We start from the raw sequence: 19,630 nt of genomic DNA, 5'->3' as shown, positions 1-19,630 counted from the left end.
CCAAGTCTACTTTGGTGTACCCCCACCTGCAGAGGTGAGGTGAGTGGCAGCTAGAGGCAGGGCTTTGGCAGTGGTGGCACCTTGCCTTTGGAATGCCCTCTTTCTTGAGGATCGCCTGGTACACACTTTACTGTCCTGTGGGTGCCAAGCCAAAACATTTCTTTTCATCCAGGCTTTCCTCATATTTTAACACTGTTTTTGTGGTCTGACAGCCTATTCCTGGGCTTTTTTGTTTTTTTGTTTAATGGCGTATGGGGAGCGGCTTAGGAAGAGGTGCCGCTGCGCCTCTTCCCCGCCGTCCCCATACCCCTCAGCTCAGGAAAGGGCTGTGACTCTAGTCTGAAGACTGTTTTATGAATATCACTTTAGGCTGCCAAATGCTGTTTTCATGCTTCTGGCTTGTTTTCAATAGCTGTTTAAATACTGATTATTCTTATGTTGCTATTTTTAATTATTTTATTACAATGTTTTTTACTCTGTGAGCTACCTCCAGCGGGTATTGCAAAGATGGCATATAAATTCTATAAATAAATAAAATCGTTCGTCTTCATGGTGGTTGGAGTAATAGTGTTCCCCAGCCTATCAAACAGCCCCTTCTAAAAGGATAAGGGTTGCCAGCTCTGGGTTGAGAAATATCTGGAGATTTTGGAGGTTCAACGGGATTTGGGATGAGATGGGACTTCAATGGGGAATAATGCCATAGAGTCCATCTTCCAAAGCAGCCATTTTCTCCAGGTGAACCAATCTTTCACCTGGAGATCAGCTGTAATAGTGGGAGATCTCCAGCTACCATCTGGCGGTTGCTGTATGAGGGGGCAGCACGTGGCTCAAAACTGAAATATGCAACATCAAATGCCAAAAAAAGTTGTAAGCATGTATTATTAAATTATTAAAAGAAACACTAACAACAAAACCAAATACTCATGGTAGCCTCACAGGGCTTAAGGCTAATATTGCTTACAATCACAACTCAAATATAGCCAACCGGCTTGATTTTAAGACGTCAAAAATGTTAACAAAGCCAAAGGCTCATATTTCTACACATATGTTTAAAAAGCACATATGTTATATGAAAATAATCACAACAGGTAGCAAAACCAATAACAGTAACAAAAAAAGATCCACAATAGGGTCTGTTGCAAGACAGGCTTGATTTTAAGACGTCAAAAATATTATTAACAAAGCCAAAGGCTCATAATTACTACACATGTGTTTAAAAAACACATATGCTATATGAAAATAATCACAAAGAGTAGCAAAACCAATAACAAGGAAGGTCCACAGTAGGGTCTGTCGCAAGGACGCGTTTTGATCAAAATCTTCTTCAGCTTACCGATCCAAATAATTCTCAATGAGATAAATGGCTCACACAGAAGCTCAGCGGGACATCACAGTCCCATATTACAATTGATTTAGAATAGAAGGTGCTACTGAGGAGTATCAAGTTGCTTGTCTTTGGAGTCAACCATCTGGCGGTTGGCAACCCTAGGCTCATGGAGTCTACTTGTTCTTTTCCTATCAATAGAGTTGCAACATAAAAAGGGAGCTTTAAGGCTTGGTTTTGGAGCTTCTAGCAATCTTCCTCTGCAGGAAAGAAGGAAACAGCAGAGTTCAGCTCCCATCTTGCTTGAGGATAGGGCTGCCAGGCAGCGTCTGAAAACTGGTGGGAGAGCTGTGGGCAGGGTATTGGTGGAGCCTGGTGTTAAGTCTGCGTGGGGAGGACATACGAGGTCGAGACGGAGTTCCAACAACAACGCTTTATTGTAGTGAGGAACAGAACTAAAGAACACAGTGCAAATGGCCCTGCTTATATGCCCCCCTGGCCGCCCGCGGCCACTCCCCCCTGATCCGTGATAGGGGGGAAAACCCTGGGTTGCCAATGGCGCATGCCAGCTTAGGGCCAATGGCGCGTGCTGGTTTGGACCAATGGCGCGTGCAGGGTCTAGGATCCTTTGTCCGAGACTCAAGCTCCTAAGTTCCCCCCTGCATATCGCCTAACTATGTACATACATAACACCCCTCCCCCTAAGTCTGGACAATGCAGGAGCAGTCAAAGTCCTTGAGGTAGCCCGGTCGTGCTCGTACTTGTTGCGAGAGGCGCGGCGCCGGGACGAGGGTTGCTGGTGGGGTCATCAGAGCAGGATCGGACGCACCCTCAATGGAGGGAACGTCTTCCGTCGAGCAGTCGGTGGGGCCTGTCTCACTGGCCAGGAGCAGGTCTTCCAGCTGTTGGATTTCCGGTGCAGCAACTTGTTCTCGGTCCGTGGCACTGGAACGCGCCGGTGTCGCCGGGCCAGGGACAGCGTCGGGCAGGTCCGCGGGTCGGCGACGGTCTATGTGCCACCGAAGTACTCGCCCTTCTGGGGTGGCGACCCTGTATGACACCTGGCCTGTTGCTTCCTGGATGGTGGCAGGAATTCAGGCCGGTCCTGCCCAGTAGTTGCGGGCATAGACGGGGTCATCCCGCTCAATGACCCTCGGGGTGGTGGTAGAGTCCTTGTGCCAGACCGGGTGCAGCCTGTTGAGCAGGGTCTTTGAGTGGTGGACCATGAGGAGCTCGGCTGGGCTCCTGCCGGTTGCAGAGTTCGGGTGATGTGTTGGACCAGTAGGAAGTCGGCCAGCCACACGTCCCAGTCCCCCTGATCCATGTGCCGTAACATCTCCTTCATTGTTCGGACCATTCGTTCTGCCTGGCTGTTGGTGGTGGGATGGAATGGGGCCAAGGTCACGTGGCAGATTACATTGTCGGTCAGGAACCCCTGGAATTCGGCCGAGGTGAATTGGGCCCCGTTGTCGGAGACCACGGTGTCCGGCAAGCCGTGGGTCTCAAAGAGCCAGCGCAGCTCCCGGACGACTACTCGCATGATCATTGACCTGACATCTATCACCTCCAGCCACTTGGAGTAGGAGTCAAAGACAATCAGGAATGTCTTACCCTGGAAAGGCCCCGCAAAGTCGATGTGGATGCGGGACCAGGGCATGCGCATTGACTCCCAGTGTTGGGTCGGTGCACGTAGCATTTCTGGACATGACTCCTGGCAGCGGTGGCAACGCTTGACCCACTCTTCTACTGTGGCATCGATGCCCAGCCAGCACACATAGCTCCGGACCAGGGCCTTCATGCGCACAATTCTGGGATGGCAGACGTGTAGTGCCTCTAGGATCCTCGTGCGGAATTTGGCCGGAACCACGACCCAGCTCCCCCAGAGCAGGCAGCCCTTGTGGAGGGACAGTTCGTGCTGGCGGGTGGCGAATGGCATGAACTCCCTGTCTGGATGGGCTGCCGGCCACCCCTTCCCCACCCAGTTGAGAACCTGGGCAAGGGTTCGGTCCTTAGCCGTGTGGGCAGTGATGTCTGACGCTTGCAGGGGCGGCTCTGGCAGGGTCTCGATCAGCAGGATGTCATGGGCCAGAGAGGGGTTGGGGTCAGAACACTCGAGCGGCAGGCGGCTGAGGGCGTCAGCGTTCGCGATGCTTTTGCTGGGACAATGCAGGAGCCTGAAGTAATACGCATTCAGGAAGATAGATCAGCAGAGCATCGGGGGGACAGGATCTGTGGAGTCTGGCGATCCAGCACGAATAGGCCCAGCAGCGGCTTGTGATCTGTCACAACGGTGCAGGGACGGCCATACACATAGTCATGGAATTTCTTGATGCCGGCCATGACGGTGAGAGCCTCCCAGTCAATCTGGGTGAAGTTGCGCTCCGCCGAGGAGAGAGTCCGGGAGTAGAATGCGATCGGGGCCTCCTGACCGTCCGGCAGTAGGTGGTTGAGGACGGCTCCAATGCCATAGGGCGAGGCATCGCAGGTCAACACCACCGCCAGGCACTCGTCGAAGTGGACGAGTAGGCTAGAAGACAACAAGAGGCCCTTGGCGGCCTCAAACGCCCGCTGTTGCAGTTTGCCCCAAGACCATGGGGTAGCCTTGTTGAGGAGCTGGTGCAGCGGCTCCGCAACTGATGCCTTGTTGGGAAGGAAGGCATGGTAGAAATTAAGAAGTCCCAGGAATGTCTGGAGTTCCTGCTTGCACCATGGCGGAGGGGCACTGTGGATGGCCTTGATCTTGTCAGGCATGGGGTGGATGCCGTCAGCGTCGATCAAGCAGCCGAGGAATTCCACTTGCGGCAGGCCCAGCTGGCACTTCTCCCACTTCACAGTGAAGACGGCGTCCCGGAAACGGCTGAGCACCTGGCAGATGCGCTCCATGAGCTCCCTCTTGGAGCCGGCGGCGACCAGGATGTCGTTGAAATACAGCACAGTGCCCGGTAAACCCTTGAGGAGGTTTTCCATTAGATTCTGGAAGATGCCCGGGGCCGTGCTGACCCCGAACAGCAGGAGCGTCACCCGGAAAGCGCCCCAGTGGGTGACTATTGTCTGCGCCTCAGCCAACTCAGAGTCCACAGGAAGCTGCTGGTAAACCTGTGCGAGGTCCAGCTTGGCAAACACCGGCCCCCGGTGAGGGATGCCAGGAGGTGGTGGACGATGGGCACGGGGTAGGCATTGGACTGGAGGGCCTTGTTGAGAGTACATTTGTAGTCTGCGCAGATGCAGATATCACCGTTGGCCTTCTATGGCGTCACAATTGGGGTCTCCCACTTAACATTCGGTACAGGCACCAGGACACCCTGAGCAACGAGACGGTCGAGCTCGGCGTCGATCTGGTCCTTGAGAGTGAAGGGGACCCGGCATGGCTTGAGGCAGATGGGGGTGGCGGTGGGATCGACGTGCAGGCGGACAGGCGGCCCCTTGTAGCAACTGAACAGACCCTTCCAGACGTCCTTGAACTTGGACCAGACAGAGTCGAGGGCGGGTTGGCTGATGTGGTGGATGCTCACGAGGTGGATCCCCAGGGCAGGGAACCACTCGAGGCCCAGGAGGCTGGTGCGGGGACCGTCGACTACGACGAGGCGGAGGCGACTGGAACGTGTCTGGAAACGGATGCTCACGTAGGCGACGCCCCGGACCGGCACCCGATGACGCTGGTAATCAGAGATGATGATGCCTGTCGGCTGCAGCTGGGGAAGGTGGGCGCGGCGGCCCAGGTCGCGGAAAGTGTCCAAGGAGATGATTGAGAGGGCCGAGCCCGAATCAACCTCCATCTCGCAAGGGGCACCCTCGATCTCGACTGAAAAGGAAACCTTCTCCACGCTGTGGACCCTGTGGAGATGGGTGCTCTTGACGGAGTGGCGGCAGTGGCAAGGAGAAGCGCAGTCACCGTTGGTCATGTTGTGGACGGGGTGGGCGAGACCATCTTTCTTTCCAGAGCCGGGCGGACGACCCTTCTTGGCAGAGCGGCAGACCTTGGCAATGTGGCCTGCCCTGCCACAGCCCCAGCACTCCCAGTCGCGGAAATGGCAAGTGCGGTGGTCATGGGCTTCTCCGCAGCTGGCGCATGGGCGAGCCATTGGGCCCCGCGACCTGTGCCCCGGGTGGCCATTTTGTGGGCCTCGTCGTCAACGTCCTCGTCACTGGCGCTCTCGTAGTGGATGGGAGCCGGAGTAGACGGAGGAGGCGCGGCGCCGTGGTCACCCAGACAGTCAGCCCGCGTCGAGGATTCAACCGCAGTGGCTTTCTCGACGGCCACCGTGAGTGAGACGTCCTTCCTCGCGATGAGTCTGCGGCGCATCTTCTCATTCCTCAGGCTGAAGACGAAACGGTCAAGCAGCGTGCCGTCGAGGTCTGGGAACTCGCAGAAACGGGCCGTCTGGAGGAGAGCTGCGAGGTACACGGTGGCGAACTTGCGGCGGTCATGGGCTTCTCCGCAGCTGGCGCATGGGCGAGCCATTGGGCCCCGCGACCTGTGCCCCCGGGTGGCCATTTTGTGGGCCTCGTCCTCAAAGTCCTCGTCACTGGCGCTCTCATAGTGGATGGGAGCCGGAGTAGACGGAGGAGGCGCGGCGCCGTGGTCACCCAGACAGTCAGCCCGCGTCGAGGATTCAACCGCAGTGGCTTTCTCGACGGCCGCCGTGAGTGAGACGTCCTTCCTCGCGATGAGTCTGCGGCACATCTTCTCGTTCCTCAGGCTGAAGACGAAACGGTCAAGCAGCGTGCCGTCGAGGTCTGGGAACTCGCAGAAACGGGCCATCTGGAGGAGAGCTGCGAGGTACGCAAACTTGCCGGGCTTCTGGTCCCGTAGGTGGAAGGGCACGTGGCGAGCGAGCCGCATGGGCTGTGGCGTGAAATGGTTCCCCAGAGCGGCCAAGATGTCGGCCAAGGGCGTCTCGCCCAGCTTCACAGGAGCCAGAAGAGACTGGGTGAGCTGGAAGGTCTGCGGGCCGCACATGCTGAGGAAAAGTGAGCGCTTCTTGCCTGGATCGGTGATGTTGTTGACATCCAAGAAGAACGTTACCCGGTCGGTGTAGCTTTCCCATTCGCTGGGGCTGAACGCTTTCATCGAGCCTCTGGTGGCCATTGCAGCGAGGTGTTGCGTGTCTGGTGTGTCGTGAGGAATTCAGCAAGGTGAGCCAGTCTGCCTACCGGGCACTGTGAGGTCACAGAAGTTGAAGGTGATTTCAGCGAGAGTGATCTCAGCAGGAGAGCCGTACTGCCTACCAGCCTTCGTCACCACTGTTAAGTCCGCGTGGGAAGGACATATGAGGTCGAGACGGAGTTCCAACAACAACGCTTTATTGTAGTGAGGAACAGAACTAAAGAACATAGTGCAAATGGCCCTGCTTATATGCCCCCCTTGCCGCCCGCGGCCACTCCCCCCGATCTGTGATGGGGGAAACAACCCCGGGTCGCCAATGGCGCGTGCCGGCTTAGGGCCATTGGTGCGTGCCGGTTTGGACCAATGGCGTGTGCAGGGTCTAGGATCCTTTGTCCGAGAGTCAAGCTCCTAAGTTTCCCCCTGCATATCACCTAACTATGTATATACATAACACCTGGTAAAAAAACCCAGAAGTGACACAGGTAGCTCTAGGAATCGCCAGAAACACTGTGGTTTTATCATAGAGTTCCCACCAATTTCTAGAGCTACCCTATGTCATTTCCAGTTTTTGTTTTTGTTTTTTTACCAGAAGTGATACGACACCACAGCTGGTGTCATGGGTTTTAATTTTTCCCCCTCCTGCTGCCACTTAGAATGGGCAATGGAAGTGGGGGGGGGGTCAGGGGATTGCCCCCCCTCAGGCGGAATGGGACCCCTATTGAGGAGCAACAGTATCCAAGCAGTATCCCCTCCTTTCACATGATTTCTAATAGGTCTCCACTTTAATATTAATTTCATGGGAAAGCACAGCTACTCTAGAAACACTGCACACAACACAACATTTCCAGAGGAGAAAGTTAACACAGCACTAACAGGGAACATCACAGCTTGACAAAATCTTGATTTAAAAACAAAAAAAATACAAGAGAAGGGTAGAGTAGTTAAAACATATTCTAATTATATCATTAACCCTCACCTAGAGGGCTTTAACAGGCTACCCTGTCACTCCTTTCATTTCATTTAAGTAGGCTCGGGGCTCTTTTGATCAAGGGCTTGCTAATTACATTGAATTTGTGGTGGCTTTGACTTTACGGATCACAAAGACTATTAAGAATTAAGTCGACAACATCAAACTCATTTTTTTACATTTCTTTAATGAAATTACTGGTGCGTGCATGTCAGATTTGGAGAGTTTATTCCCTTCAAACCCTGGGAAAATGATAAGCTAGAAGGTTAATAAACATATGTAGACACTACTGAAACTCTTTGCATTAATATTGATGTGGGAAGGGAAAGGATCTTGAGCCAAAGTGTGCAAGAATCTGATGAGAAATGTTCAAAGAAAAAGAAAAAAAAGATCTCCTCCTGCCTTTTACCATTCTGCAGCCTTACAGCCATGTTCTGTATCTGCTACAGCTTCTGAACAGTTGCTTTTTCGTGGGGCGGGGGACATAAATCTTACTGCAGTAATTTAAGTCTGATGTGGGCAGATCTAGCTTTGCAGGGACAAGTGATCATATTCCTTCTTCCTGTGGTCCAGTGGCATGCAAGGTTGCAGATCTGCAGATTGGCAAACGTGGGGGGAAGGCAGGGAGCCAAGCGGTGATTACACTTTGTAGTGGCACATGGCCAGGAACATGGCCGAGACCACCATGAGGTCTCAATGTGACCAGAGCCTCATTGGAGCCAGGACTAGGGTTGCCAGCCTCCAGGTAGTAGCTGGAGATCTCCCACTATTACAACTGATCTCCAGGTGACAGAGATCAGTTCACCTGGAGAAAAAGGCCATTTTGAAAGGTGGACTGTATACCCCACTGAAGTCCCTCCCCAAACCTTGTCCTCCTCCTGCTCCACCCCCAAAATCTCCTTCCCAGCCTGCAGCTGGCAACCCTAGCCAGGACTGGAAACTGTCAACTCCAGTAATGTGGGAGCTGTACATCAGGTCATGAACCAAATTTGTGCATTCATCTGAAATGTCAACCAGCACCCAGGCAGGCAAGGGGAATCAGCTACTAAAATGTTATCCAGTTGACAAACATACATGTCAGTCTATCGGCTCGTGCCAACGGCTGATTTTTACAAATTCAGCTTCTCAAAAATCTTCTCCTAATTGGTTTCTTAAACATGGCATCTTTTTGTCAAATGTGACCGCAGGTCAAGAAGACTGTTAGGGAATGTATGTGTGAATCCTTCCCCTCCCCTCCTCGGTAAGCACATTAATAATTATATAACGAAGTGTTCTTTAATGGGAGATCAAAGCGTTTTCGAAACTGACACCACTCCCTGCTTCGATGTTGTTTTGCAAAGCACAGCCGTGTGTGTGTGTGTGTGTGTGGGGGAAACGGAGGGTTTTCAATGTAACATCAGATGTCTGAAGGTTTTATTTCTAACTGTCAGAGAAGCCTGACATGTAACTGACAAGTAGTGCATATAACGGTCTAATTACATCTTCCCCCAAGCTCACAGGGAGCATCAGTTAGTGTTTATACTCCTGATGGTGTGTGTGTGTGTGTGTGTGTGTGCAGGGGGAATGAATGTCAAGGCGACGCAGCCTTAATCTGTCTACTTGGATCTGGGAAGATTCTAGGAGACATCGCTCCACAAAAGGCTCTTTTGGAGTAAGTCCTAACTGTAGGCTTGTAGTAGAAAAGAGCAAGAGTCCAGTAGCACCTTAAAGACTAACAAAAATATTTTCTGGCAGGGTATGAGCTTTCGTGAGCCACAGCTCACCCTGCCAGAAAATATTTTTGTTAGTCTTTAAGGTGCTACTGGACTCTTGCTCTTTTCTACTACTGCAGACAGACTAACACGGCTACCCACTGTGAATTATCTTCATGTAGGCTTGTAGTTTGTGGGTTATCATAGCTCCCCTTCCTTTTTCTCTCGTCTTCCACATTCTCCCCTCCCCGATAATTCGTTCTGCTTCTAGGGGTATATCTAGATCCACATTTTGTGTGATTTGTTGCTAGACATCTTCTTTGGCGTCCCTCTCATGCTGTTAAAGTCTCCATTGCTTCTCTCCTCTTCCGTCTTTCTATTTGCGGTAGCCACAGCCTTCATTCCTCTGACTTTACCATCTCAGCGACTGGAAGGTCTTCTGAAATTTTTTTCCTGCTGTCCTTTTGCTGTGCCTTATGCCTGGAACTCTATCCAGCGAACTCTCTCCAGGATTGCCATCTTTCCCTCTTTCTTCAAGTCCTTCTTCAAGTCTTTCTGGGAAGCAACTCAGCCCAAGGACATCCCTGCTCACACTCAAATCTTATTACTCTTGGCTTTTCCTCCTACTCTGGACTCCCCAGTCAGTTGGAATTTGTCAGCTACTTGAGTTGGGGACCTGTCAGGTTACTCTGCAAATGATCATGGCTACACTTAATTAGGTCTCCACTTCTGGGGTTCTGCTTTTTTGCACGTCAGCTTAGATTATTCCTGAGCCTGAACCATTCCGTGATGCTTTCCCCTGCTTATACATGGGCAAACACCTTGCAATGTGTCTCACCTGAACTACTGTCCCATTCCTCCTTTTTTGTTATCAGAATTTTTTTTAAAGTTGTGTTTATTCCCCACATTAACTCCAGACATCATGCAATTATTCTGCTAATGTAATGTATGTGATTTTAGAGGGGTACCTCTGACAATCCTGGTCCCTTCCACAGCAGATCTTAACACTCTGCTTCCCTTTGCTTTTTGTCCATCATTTTCATAGTTAAGAAACAGAAATCCGAAGAAGAAGAAGAGTTGTTTTTTATATGTCAACTTTCTCTACCACTTAAGGAAGAATCAAACCGGCTTACGATCACCTTCCCTTCCTCTCCCCACAACAGACACCCTGTGAGGCAGGTGGGACTGAGAGAGCTCTAAGAGAACTGTGACTAGCCCAAGGTCACCCAGCTGGCTTCATGTGGAGGACTGGGGAAACCAACCCGGTTCACTTGATTAGCCTCCACTGCTCATGTGGAGGAATGGGGAATCAAACCCAGTTCTCCAGATCAGAGTCCACCGCTCCAAACCACCGCTCTTAACCACTACATCATGCTGGCTCTCAATGCATGTGTGCAAGACAGGAAAAACAGTCTATAGATAATAAAGAATAGAGAGGAATAGACATAACAGAGCAAGGGGATCTAGCCACATCCAGGTGCCTAAGTGCATGTTGTGGTGGGGAAAAGATAAACACACCCACACTTCCCTTCGTCTGCACTTGCCCAACACTCCATTCCCTCCAACATGGCCTGGCCTGGCCACCCTGCGACTGCAGGTTATGAGGTCGGTCCAGCAGGATTTAAAGATTTAAGGGTGAAAAAAGAAGACTGCAAGGCAGCGTGGTGTAGTAGTTAATATTTCACAGACAAGAATCTTGGAGACCTAGGTTTGAATCCTCATCTCATTGTGGATGCTTCCTGGGTGACCTTTGATGGGTCGCTTGCTCGCAGCCTAACCTACCTCAAAGGTAGGGTTGCCAACATCCAGGTGGTGGTTGGAGATCTCCTCCTATTACAACTGATCTCCAAGTGGCAGAGTTCAGCTGAAGGAAATAGCTGCTTTGGAAAGTGCAATCTGTGGCATTATACCTTGTTGAAGTTCCTCCCCTTCTCAAACCCTGTCCTTCTCAGGCCCCGCCCCCAAAATATCCAGGTATTTCCCAACCCAGGGCTAGCAACACTACTTGCAGGGTTGTACTTGTGAGGATCAAACGGAGCAGGAGAGACAGATCTTATAAAATACATTGGGATCCCCACTGGGGATGAAAGCGGCGTATAAACAATAAAATTTATTATCTTTTGTTGTATATTCTGGGCTTCCTGCTTTATGCTGGTTTTGCTGGCTTCACTGAACTGAGTACAGAGGAAAACTGGCTATCCGGACGAGTGCCTTAGAATTGAACAGGACTTAAGCACTTAATCATCTCCTTCAGTCTCAAGGATTTCATTCTCCATCTAGACTTTAGGAAGAATTTTCTAACAGTTAGAGTGGTTCCTCAGTGGAACAGGCTTCCTCGGGAGGTGGTAAGTGCTCCTTCCCTGGAGGTTTTTAAGCAGAGACTACATGGCCATCTGTCAGCAATGCTGATTCTATGACCTTAGGCAGATCATGAGAGGGAATGCATCTTGGCCATATTCTGGGCATGAAGTAGGGGTCACTGGGGGATTGGTGGGGGGGATGTAGTTGTGAATTTCCTGCATTGTGCATGGCGTTGGACTAGATGACCCTGGTGGTCCCTTCCAATTCTATGATTCTATGATTTCAGCAGATTATAAGCACTGCCAAACTTGCTCCAAATTGCACCCCACCATTGATTCGCCTTCCTCCATTTACTTCTTAAATTAACAACATTTCACCATGAGTACCCCTAATCTATGCTCTGATTAAACCAAACCTAACACATTTACATTTTGTTTTTAATAGATTGGCCGTGGCGATGTGGCGCTTCCAGAAGTAAAAGTGGAAGTGTTGACATCTCGTGCACATGCCTGCACTCACCTGTGGCCTCCCCAGCCCTGCCCCCAACCCCCCCCTCCGCTGATCGGCAGGGGGGACCTGGCAACCCTATTCTCAAGAGGGTCACAGTTTTAAAAAAAACCCAGTTATGTTCAGAAGGTAACCAATAAAAGCTAGAATAGTCTGTGCTTACTTGATAGGGTTCTTGGCAACATCTGGGTCCCGGGCCGTGAGGGTTCCTATGACAGTGTTTATCTGGACGTCTTCTTTAACTTCAAGTATGTATGCTGGTCTGCTGAACACTGGAGGCTCGTCGACATCCTCCACCAGAACCCTGACTGTAGTGGCGTCTTTGAACGGCCCAAGATAGACGAATCTCGGATCCACGTGAGGGTTGGCAGCCTCCACTTTCAGGGTAAACTGTCTTTTCTTTTCAAAATCCAGTGGCTGAGGAGAGAAATTCTACATGTCACAGAAAGCTAAAGGATTCTTCCAGGGAGGCTTGACTTTTAAAGTGGCACCAAGTTGCCCTGAAGGATTTCATTTGTTCGATTCAAAACACACACCTGCAGGATCTAAACGGCACACTCCGAACCTCTCACCATACTTTGCCCTCATTTGGATGGTGCCTAGGGTTGCCAACCTCCAGATAGTAGCTGGAGATCTCCTGCTATTACAACTGATCACCAGCCAATAGAGATCAGTTCCCCTGGAGAAAATGGCTGCTTTGCAATTGGACTCTATGGCACTGAAGTCCCTTCCCTCCCCAAACCCCGCCCTCCTCAGGCTCTGCCCCAAAAATTTCCAGGTATTTCCCAACCCAGAGCTGGCCACCCTAATGGTGCCTACTCTGGGCTCGGCCTGTGTGATATAACTCACTGGGCTGAATGAAACTCACCAGCCGTCTACAGCCATCGGCGGATATTTTATAAAGCTCTTTTGGTCGCAGGTTCGCAGGCAGTAAAACAGGAGGCCAACCAGCCATGGCTGGTGGTCTCCAGTTTGGCAGATCACAACAAGTCCTGCAAGCCATTGTTGAGCTATATATTTGGTAGTGTTGCCAGCCTGAGTGGGGGGACGGGACGTCAACGTCAACGTAATGAGAGCACAGCTGGAGTCAAGGTTGAGTAGCTCAGAGGTTTGTTATGACGGCCTGCGCCCCGGCGCGATAAGTGTAATCTATCATGGGAACCAACAGTGCCTTTTTGATGTATATGTGTCAACCTGCCCGCTTTCCCCCCACTTGAGTCCTCGTACCTTTTCCTGTAAGTTGCTGCTACACACCTTATGCTTCCCAAATAAATTGCTTCTTAGACGACTGTCTGGATGGTCTGTTGTTTGGGATTTGACAGGTGGACTCAGACCTTACAGTAGCACTCTAGAACTTGCCTCAAATTCATGCCGGAAGTAATGTCACAGTGTTGCTGGTGACAACGCTCCCCCATTGACCCCCGCTGTTTTTCCCCTGCCACCCAGCTGAGCGGTGGCAGGCAGAGCAGGTGAGGCACAAGAGGGTCTCCTACCAAAGTGGGAGATCTTGCTTCCCTGGCACCAGAACTTTCTTTGTAGGGGGTCTAACTCTAGGAATCCTACATGTACTTTGAAATCTACTAGATAATAGCAGTCACAAGGAATCCCCCCCTTTCGCACAAACACCAAATCACCAGTCACCAAAAATCATTTTTCCCGTTTGCATACTGGCATCTCTTTCAGATTAAGCCTTCTGAAAATTTGAGTGTGTTCCCCTAGCGGTTTATGAGGGGGGTCTTCTGAACACGTTTCCAAGCCCAGGCTTGCAGGGAGAACACAAGTGTGTTGGAAAGGTTGGGCATCAGTGGCATGGCTTCCCTGTATAAGACCCCAGGTTTGATTTCTGGCCTCACTACTTAAAATAATTGTGGGTCACAATTCCAGGAACAGTCTCTGCTGCACACACAAATTTCCTTCTCTGCTTTGTAAAGGCCCTCCCAGCTGCTTCTGCCTTAAGAGTACCAGATCAAACAAAGTGTTGGTTATGTTTCTCGTCTGACAGATAGTTCCACTCTTAGTATTATGTGAAAAATAATTTTAATTCTTTTTGGGATGCCCCCTGAGGTTTCTTTTTATAGTTTCCTGATTTTAAGGCCTGTAGCAGAAAACGGCTGATGTGAGAAATGAAATACTGTTGGGGAAACCCTCATTGTCCAAAACTGGGATTACAGCCCTGATGAGGGAATGTGATATTGGGAGAGAACATGTTTTCCCTCATAAGTACATCCCATCTTGCACCTTTTAAAAGCTGTTAATGTCTTCAGCGCTGCTGAACTCAAAAGCAAGATTTGGATATCTATTGAGTAAAGTCTAGATACACTACTGAAGGTTCAGCTTCACACTTCCATTTTTCAGAAATCAACACTTCTCAAGTGTTTTTGCCAAATAATGCTGCCTTCTCACATTGTTCCTGCTATAACAGAGAAAAGTTCTTTGCCAATGAAAACATAAGTTGTTCATTTTTCGATTGTTGTTCCTTTCCTCCTAAAAATACCTAAGAGAAAATGGGGCCACTTTTGTGTGTTAGATATTGGGTGATCCTCACTTCGAAAGGCTGCAGGGTATAATGTAGAGAGCACTGGTATGTAAAGGAAGTAAAACTGCTACTGAACACAATATGTGTGAAGTCCAAAATAAACTGGTGTAACATTCAGTAAAGTGGAAACGCCATTGTGCTGCGAGACGAGTGAAGACAGAATCATCATTTTGTCAACTCAGTTGCTTGCTAATGAAACAGTGAGGGTCAAGTGAACTCTTTAAAACTACCCGAAGACCCTTGTTCTATAGGTATCGACAGCTAGATTTTTCTTTAATGAGCATTGGGGTCTCGTGGTTATTGAGTCAGGACAGCCCACATGCTCACACAGGGGCTAGAGAAGTAGCTGATAGCTGCAGTGCTGTTGATAAAAGAGAAATGTGTATGAATTTTGTAGCTTGGCTGGATGAAGGAAGTGGGGGAGCTCTGGTAGGAGTCTACACACTGTAGTCTTCCCCATAACATGGAGGCATTTTATGCAGGGACATTCCCCCATTGTCATCCCTGCCGACTGCTTCGGGGCTTCCCTTTGATTATGCATGCCTTTTCCAACCGTCAGAGGTCAATTTGCTCTTTTGCCCACATTTTTCCAGATTCTGGCTAAAACAGCTTCGGGAAAACATGGACAAGATGTGCAGGAAGAGCGAGGTGGCCTCTGACGGACGGAAAAGCATGCATAATCAAAAGGAAGCCCCAAAGCAGTTGGCAGGGGTGACCACAGGGAAACATTCCTGCATAAAAGGCCACAGAGAATTCTGGTATAGAAAGGAAATAAAACACCTGCTGATTTCAATATGTACACTACAGGATATAACAACGCAATGTGAAGTAATAATAGTATTTAGAGCTGTATTTGCTCACAAGAGGACATGAGAATAATAAACTTTCCATTTATACAGTTAGTGTGATGTAGTGGTTAGAGTGAGAAACTAAAATCTGGGACTTGGAATCAAATCCCCCACACTCTCATCATGAAGCTGGCTGGGTGACCTTGGTCCAGCCATGCTCTCTCACCCTAAAATAGCTGAAAACATTGTTGGAAGGCTAAAATGGGAAAAGGAAAGCTACCCTGAGCTCCTTGGAGGAAGGATGGGGTTTTTAATATTCCATCACACACACTCAAGTGTGATCATTTAGAGGAAGGTGGGGAGCTGTTCCTATTGGCAGCAGAGGATAGGACTCACAATAATGGGTTTAAATTACGGGCAGAAAGGTACTGGTTGGATGTTAGGAATTTTTTGTTTACAGTAAGAGTTGTTCAGGAGGGAATCAGCTGCCTAGGGAGGTGGTGAGCTCCCCCTCACTGGCAGTCTTCAAGCAGCAGCTGGACAGACACTTGCCAGAGATGATTTACCCTGTTCCTGCATTGAGTAGGGGGTTGGACTAGATGGCCTCTATTGCCATTTCCAACTCTATAGTTTTATGATTCTATGATCAAGACACTGTTATAGGAAACAGATGCTGTTTTATAGACTAGCCCTGGAATGCTTGCTTGCTGTCCCATGATCTGCCATAATACTCGTGAGGAAGCAGAGGCTGCAGCAGCTGCCCTGGAACTTGCTATTGCTGGGGGAAGAGGAGAACCGCATGCTAGGAGTGGCATCATGTTGCAATTAGAGTTGACTACATCATGCAATCTTGAGGGTATATCACAAACGCTTAGAAGGATTTAAGTGGAAAGGCACCCCCCTCCCCATTTTTATTCCATGGGCTATCAGAAAGCTGGCTGAAACATATATTTTTCAGAACCAGACACAAAGATGAATAGGAGAGGACTGATATCATGATCAATTACGACGAGGCATTTCCATATGAACTAGTAACGATGGGTATTTGTCTGATGTCCACAGGCAAATTGTGTTTCTGAGAATCTACTCAACGTCTCTTTCGTGTTGAGTAAGCTTGGAATGATGCAGGCTGATACCCATAACCTTATCAAGCTTGCCAGTTAAGTTGCTCACAAATAAGATTAAGGAAACTGTTTCTGACATCAGAGGTGTCGTATAATTAGATGATGCCTTCCATGATTTAATAAGGCAGTGCTCTTTTGGGGCAAATGAGAAAGAGAGAGGAAATTCACACTAATAAAATTATTAATCTCATTACCTGGAAAATGTGGGAAAGACATACAAAATTTCCTCAACATTATGTTCAATGGTGTTAATGTGTAAAATGACACTGTGGCAAAGGCCGTTTCTCTGGGCCGATGGAGTGGTTGTCCAATAAATGTTTATAAATTGAATCCCTCTGGTAGTGTGGCATGTAAATGAAGCCAAACAGTAGTTTAGTATACAATATGTGCATTGCCCGATACAACAGATGCAATGTGAAGTAAGAGTATAGTCAGATGAGTGGAGATATAAATAGCTAACTTATCTCTATAGAAGCTTGGACCCAGAGAAATGTGCCAAAACATAAGTGGACTTAGTGTAATTTTGCTTGTGCAAGATCTCGCACGACACCTTGCATTTTCCTCCCTTATATAATATAGTTCCCAGAAACTTGCTGCCAGTTTGTGCCAGCAGAAACACAAACAGGGAGACAAAGTTTGACTTGGTGCAAGCAGCTATACTAGACTTTTTCTTCACACCAGACTTGCACATGACCTCTACAGGAAATCTTGCACCGGATCCAACCCATTGTCTACTATTCCGTCACATTCTAAAATGATCAAGACGGAAAGTCTAGGATGAGACTATTCAGGCATAAGCTCATGTGATTTTAATTGGCTAGTGTCATAAGAGGGTTTAACTCTCACCCCCATGGTACTCTGCTTTACTGCTTCCCTTAAAAAATGAATGGCGTTTTTGTAATATGCTGAACATTGTTTAGCATCTAGGTCATGCTTTAGAGCAGTGCTTCCCAACCTTTTTGGCATAATGACCCACAAGTCCACATTTCCTTAGTAAGGTGGCCTAACCTGGGCTGGCCCAAGGCTTTTTTGATGCCCTAGTGTGAGGCCCCTCCCCCTTGGACCCTCCTCCAGTCCCTCCATGCTCCCGGACTCCTGGAGAGATTCACCGGCCTCAGAATGGGGAGGAGATGACGTGAAAGAGCCTTCTCCATCCTTGGCTGCAAAGTTCCCCATTCTGGAGGAACATTCACAGCCCAGCTCCTCCTCGGCATCTGTCCAGGAGTTTCTTTTAAAGGGGTGGTTCCCTCCTCCCTTGCTATCCATCCATCAGTGGGTCCCACTGGTTCCTCCCCTGGCAACATCCCTTAGGATGCCCATCCTGGCACCTACTGGGCTCTCCCTGCTCTCTTCTGATTGGGCCTGTCACCCCTTCCATCACCAGGTGCTGCTCTGTCCTGCCTCCCTGCACCACTTTGTGAGATCCCACCCTGTTGCGAGACGCCTGCCACTCCAGTTTCTCCCTGGGTTGTGCCTTCCCCTCCTCCCCAGTAGACTGTGGGTTATCTGTGGCTGTGAGGCTGAAGCCCTGCGGCTTCTTGGGGGCTTGATGGCTCCACCCTGGCCGTTGTGACCGGCGTGCCTGCTTCACATCGGGCTGACGGTTCCCAGCCATGCCTCCCTTAAGCTGCCTTGTGAAGCAGGAATGAGGATCGGCAAAGTGCCAGAACAGCTGCTTGCCTCTGGAAACTTGGGTGGGAGTCCCATGTTGGGAAGGGGGCGGCAGCTGCCGGCGACCCAGTCATGGACGCTTTCTCTGTGACATCCAGTAAGTGTGGGGTGGTCTGACAAGTCCGGGGTGCCCAGGTCTGTGGGCATCTCCGGACAACTAGGTTTTTTGGTGCCCTAGGCAACCTGTGACCTTGGCACCCATCTAGTCCAGCATTCCATTTTCTATAGTGCCCTACCAGGTGTTTTTGAGAAACCAACCAACACCACCCAAAGGGTGCAGCTGCCCCCACTATGAAGCCCGAGCAAGTGGGAGTTCATCTCCTCCTCCTGTTAGCTCGGCCAGAGCCGGAGTTTGAGGGGGTGCACTTGGGGGTTGCGGGGATGAGGAGATAACGAGAAGAGGGCAGATAGTAGGGAAGAGGTTGGCAGCAAGGGGCTCGGCACAGTACATTGCCCACAGTAGGTGGAAGGCTTTGAGGCACTGCAGGGGGCTGGGCAAGATGCTGGGCTGCAGCCGTTCACCCAGATCACTACGCTGGGCTCAAGCAATGGCTACTGAACCTGGGAGGCAGCAGAAATGGACAATATTCTGCAGTTTCATCCCACAAGAAGAAATGGAGGGGAAAAGAACTGTAAAGCTTTTGATCTGTTGCATTTACATTCAAAACAAAAAAAAGTTAAAAAGACAAAAAAACAAAACAAAATGAGGGGCAACTTGGGTCTCCCAGCTCTATACATGTTTTATTATTAGACAGCTTTCTGGGGAGGGAAGGGTTCAAATTCGAAAATAAACAAAATAAAATAAAACCTGTGCTTCTATAAGTCCAAGGCAGGAGGAAGATTAACTCTTTCCCCTGGACCATTTTCTTTGTTGGACAAGTAGCCAGTCTTAGAGGGCCAAATTTACATGGGGAAACTCCTTCCCCAAGCACTATGATCCTGACCCAGTCCACTCCCCAATTTCAAAAAGGCATGCTGCGCTGAGATTTACAGCAAGGGCCGGCTAATCCGAATCTGTTTTGCTTGCTGGTACTTATTTTCCATCTCTTGTGTACTAAGGATCGCTGGTCTGCAAAAGCCGTCCCTTGCTGTAAATCTCAGCGCAGCCGTGCCTCTTTAAAACTTACAAGGATCGGCAGTACAGAGCCTGATGTTGCCTTCACAGTCAACGCATTGCAGTGATTTATATGTTCAAGATCACCAACTGAAATACCTTGAATGTTTTCAGCATTGTTAAACTAGTCTTCCAAGATTTATTTATTACACATGTTTACTTTGGGGGTCAAAGATGTAACTTGTTGATGTAACATTGGACAGCCAACTGTTATAAGGGGACCCTTAAAGACTGTGTATGCAATTGTGGTTGTTTATATTTGCAGCTTTTGTTAGCTAGCTAGTTGGGTTTGGTACAGGCTTTAGTTTCATAACTGAATTAAATTTATATAGACGGTTGCAAACTGTGCCTGTTTATAAGTGGCTCACTGTAAATACTTTCTAAGTGGTCGTAGTGCTGTCATTTTTCTACAACCTCCAGGGAATAGCTGGAGATCTCCTGCTATTACAATTGATCTCCAGCCGAAAGAGATCAGCTCGCCTGGAGAAAATGGCCGCTTT

General features: G+C 49.3%; 1 protein-coding gene across 1 annotated transcript in view; it reads right to left on the bottom strand.

The window, feature by feature from the left end:
• The window catches only part of LOC130481511 (cadherin-6), a 139,733-nt gene that overhangs the window by 29,623 nt on the left and 90,480 nt on the right, over positions 1-19,630 (bottom strand). The window contains exon 6 of the mRNA XM_056854198.1: positions 12,061-12,314. Within this exon, the coding sequence (XP_056710176.1) occupies positions 12,061-12,314 (254 nt within the window). The remainder of the gene's footprint in view (positions 1-12,060; positions 12,315-19,630) is intronic.

The sequence above is a fragment of the Euleptes europaea genome, chromosome 8 (genome assembly GCF_029931775.1).
Source record: "Euleptes europaea isolate rEulEur1 chromosome 8, rEulEur1.hap1, whole genome shotgun sequence".
Taxonomy (NCBI): Eukaryota; Metazoa; Chordata; class Lepidosauria; order Squamata; family Sphaerodactylidae; genus Euleptes; species Euleptes europaea.
The sequence above is the reverse complement of the archived record's forward strand: the minus strand, read 5'-3'. Positions and strand labels throughout refer to the sequence as shown.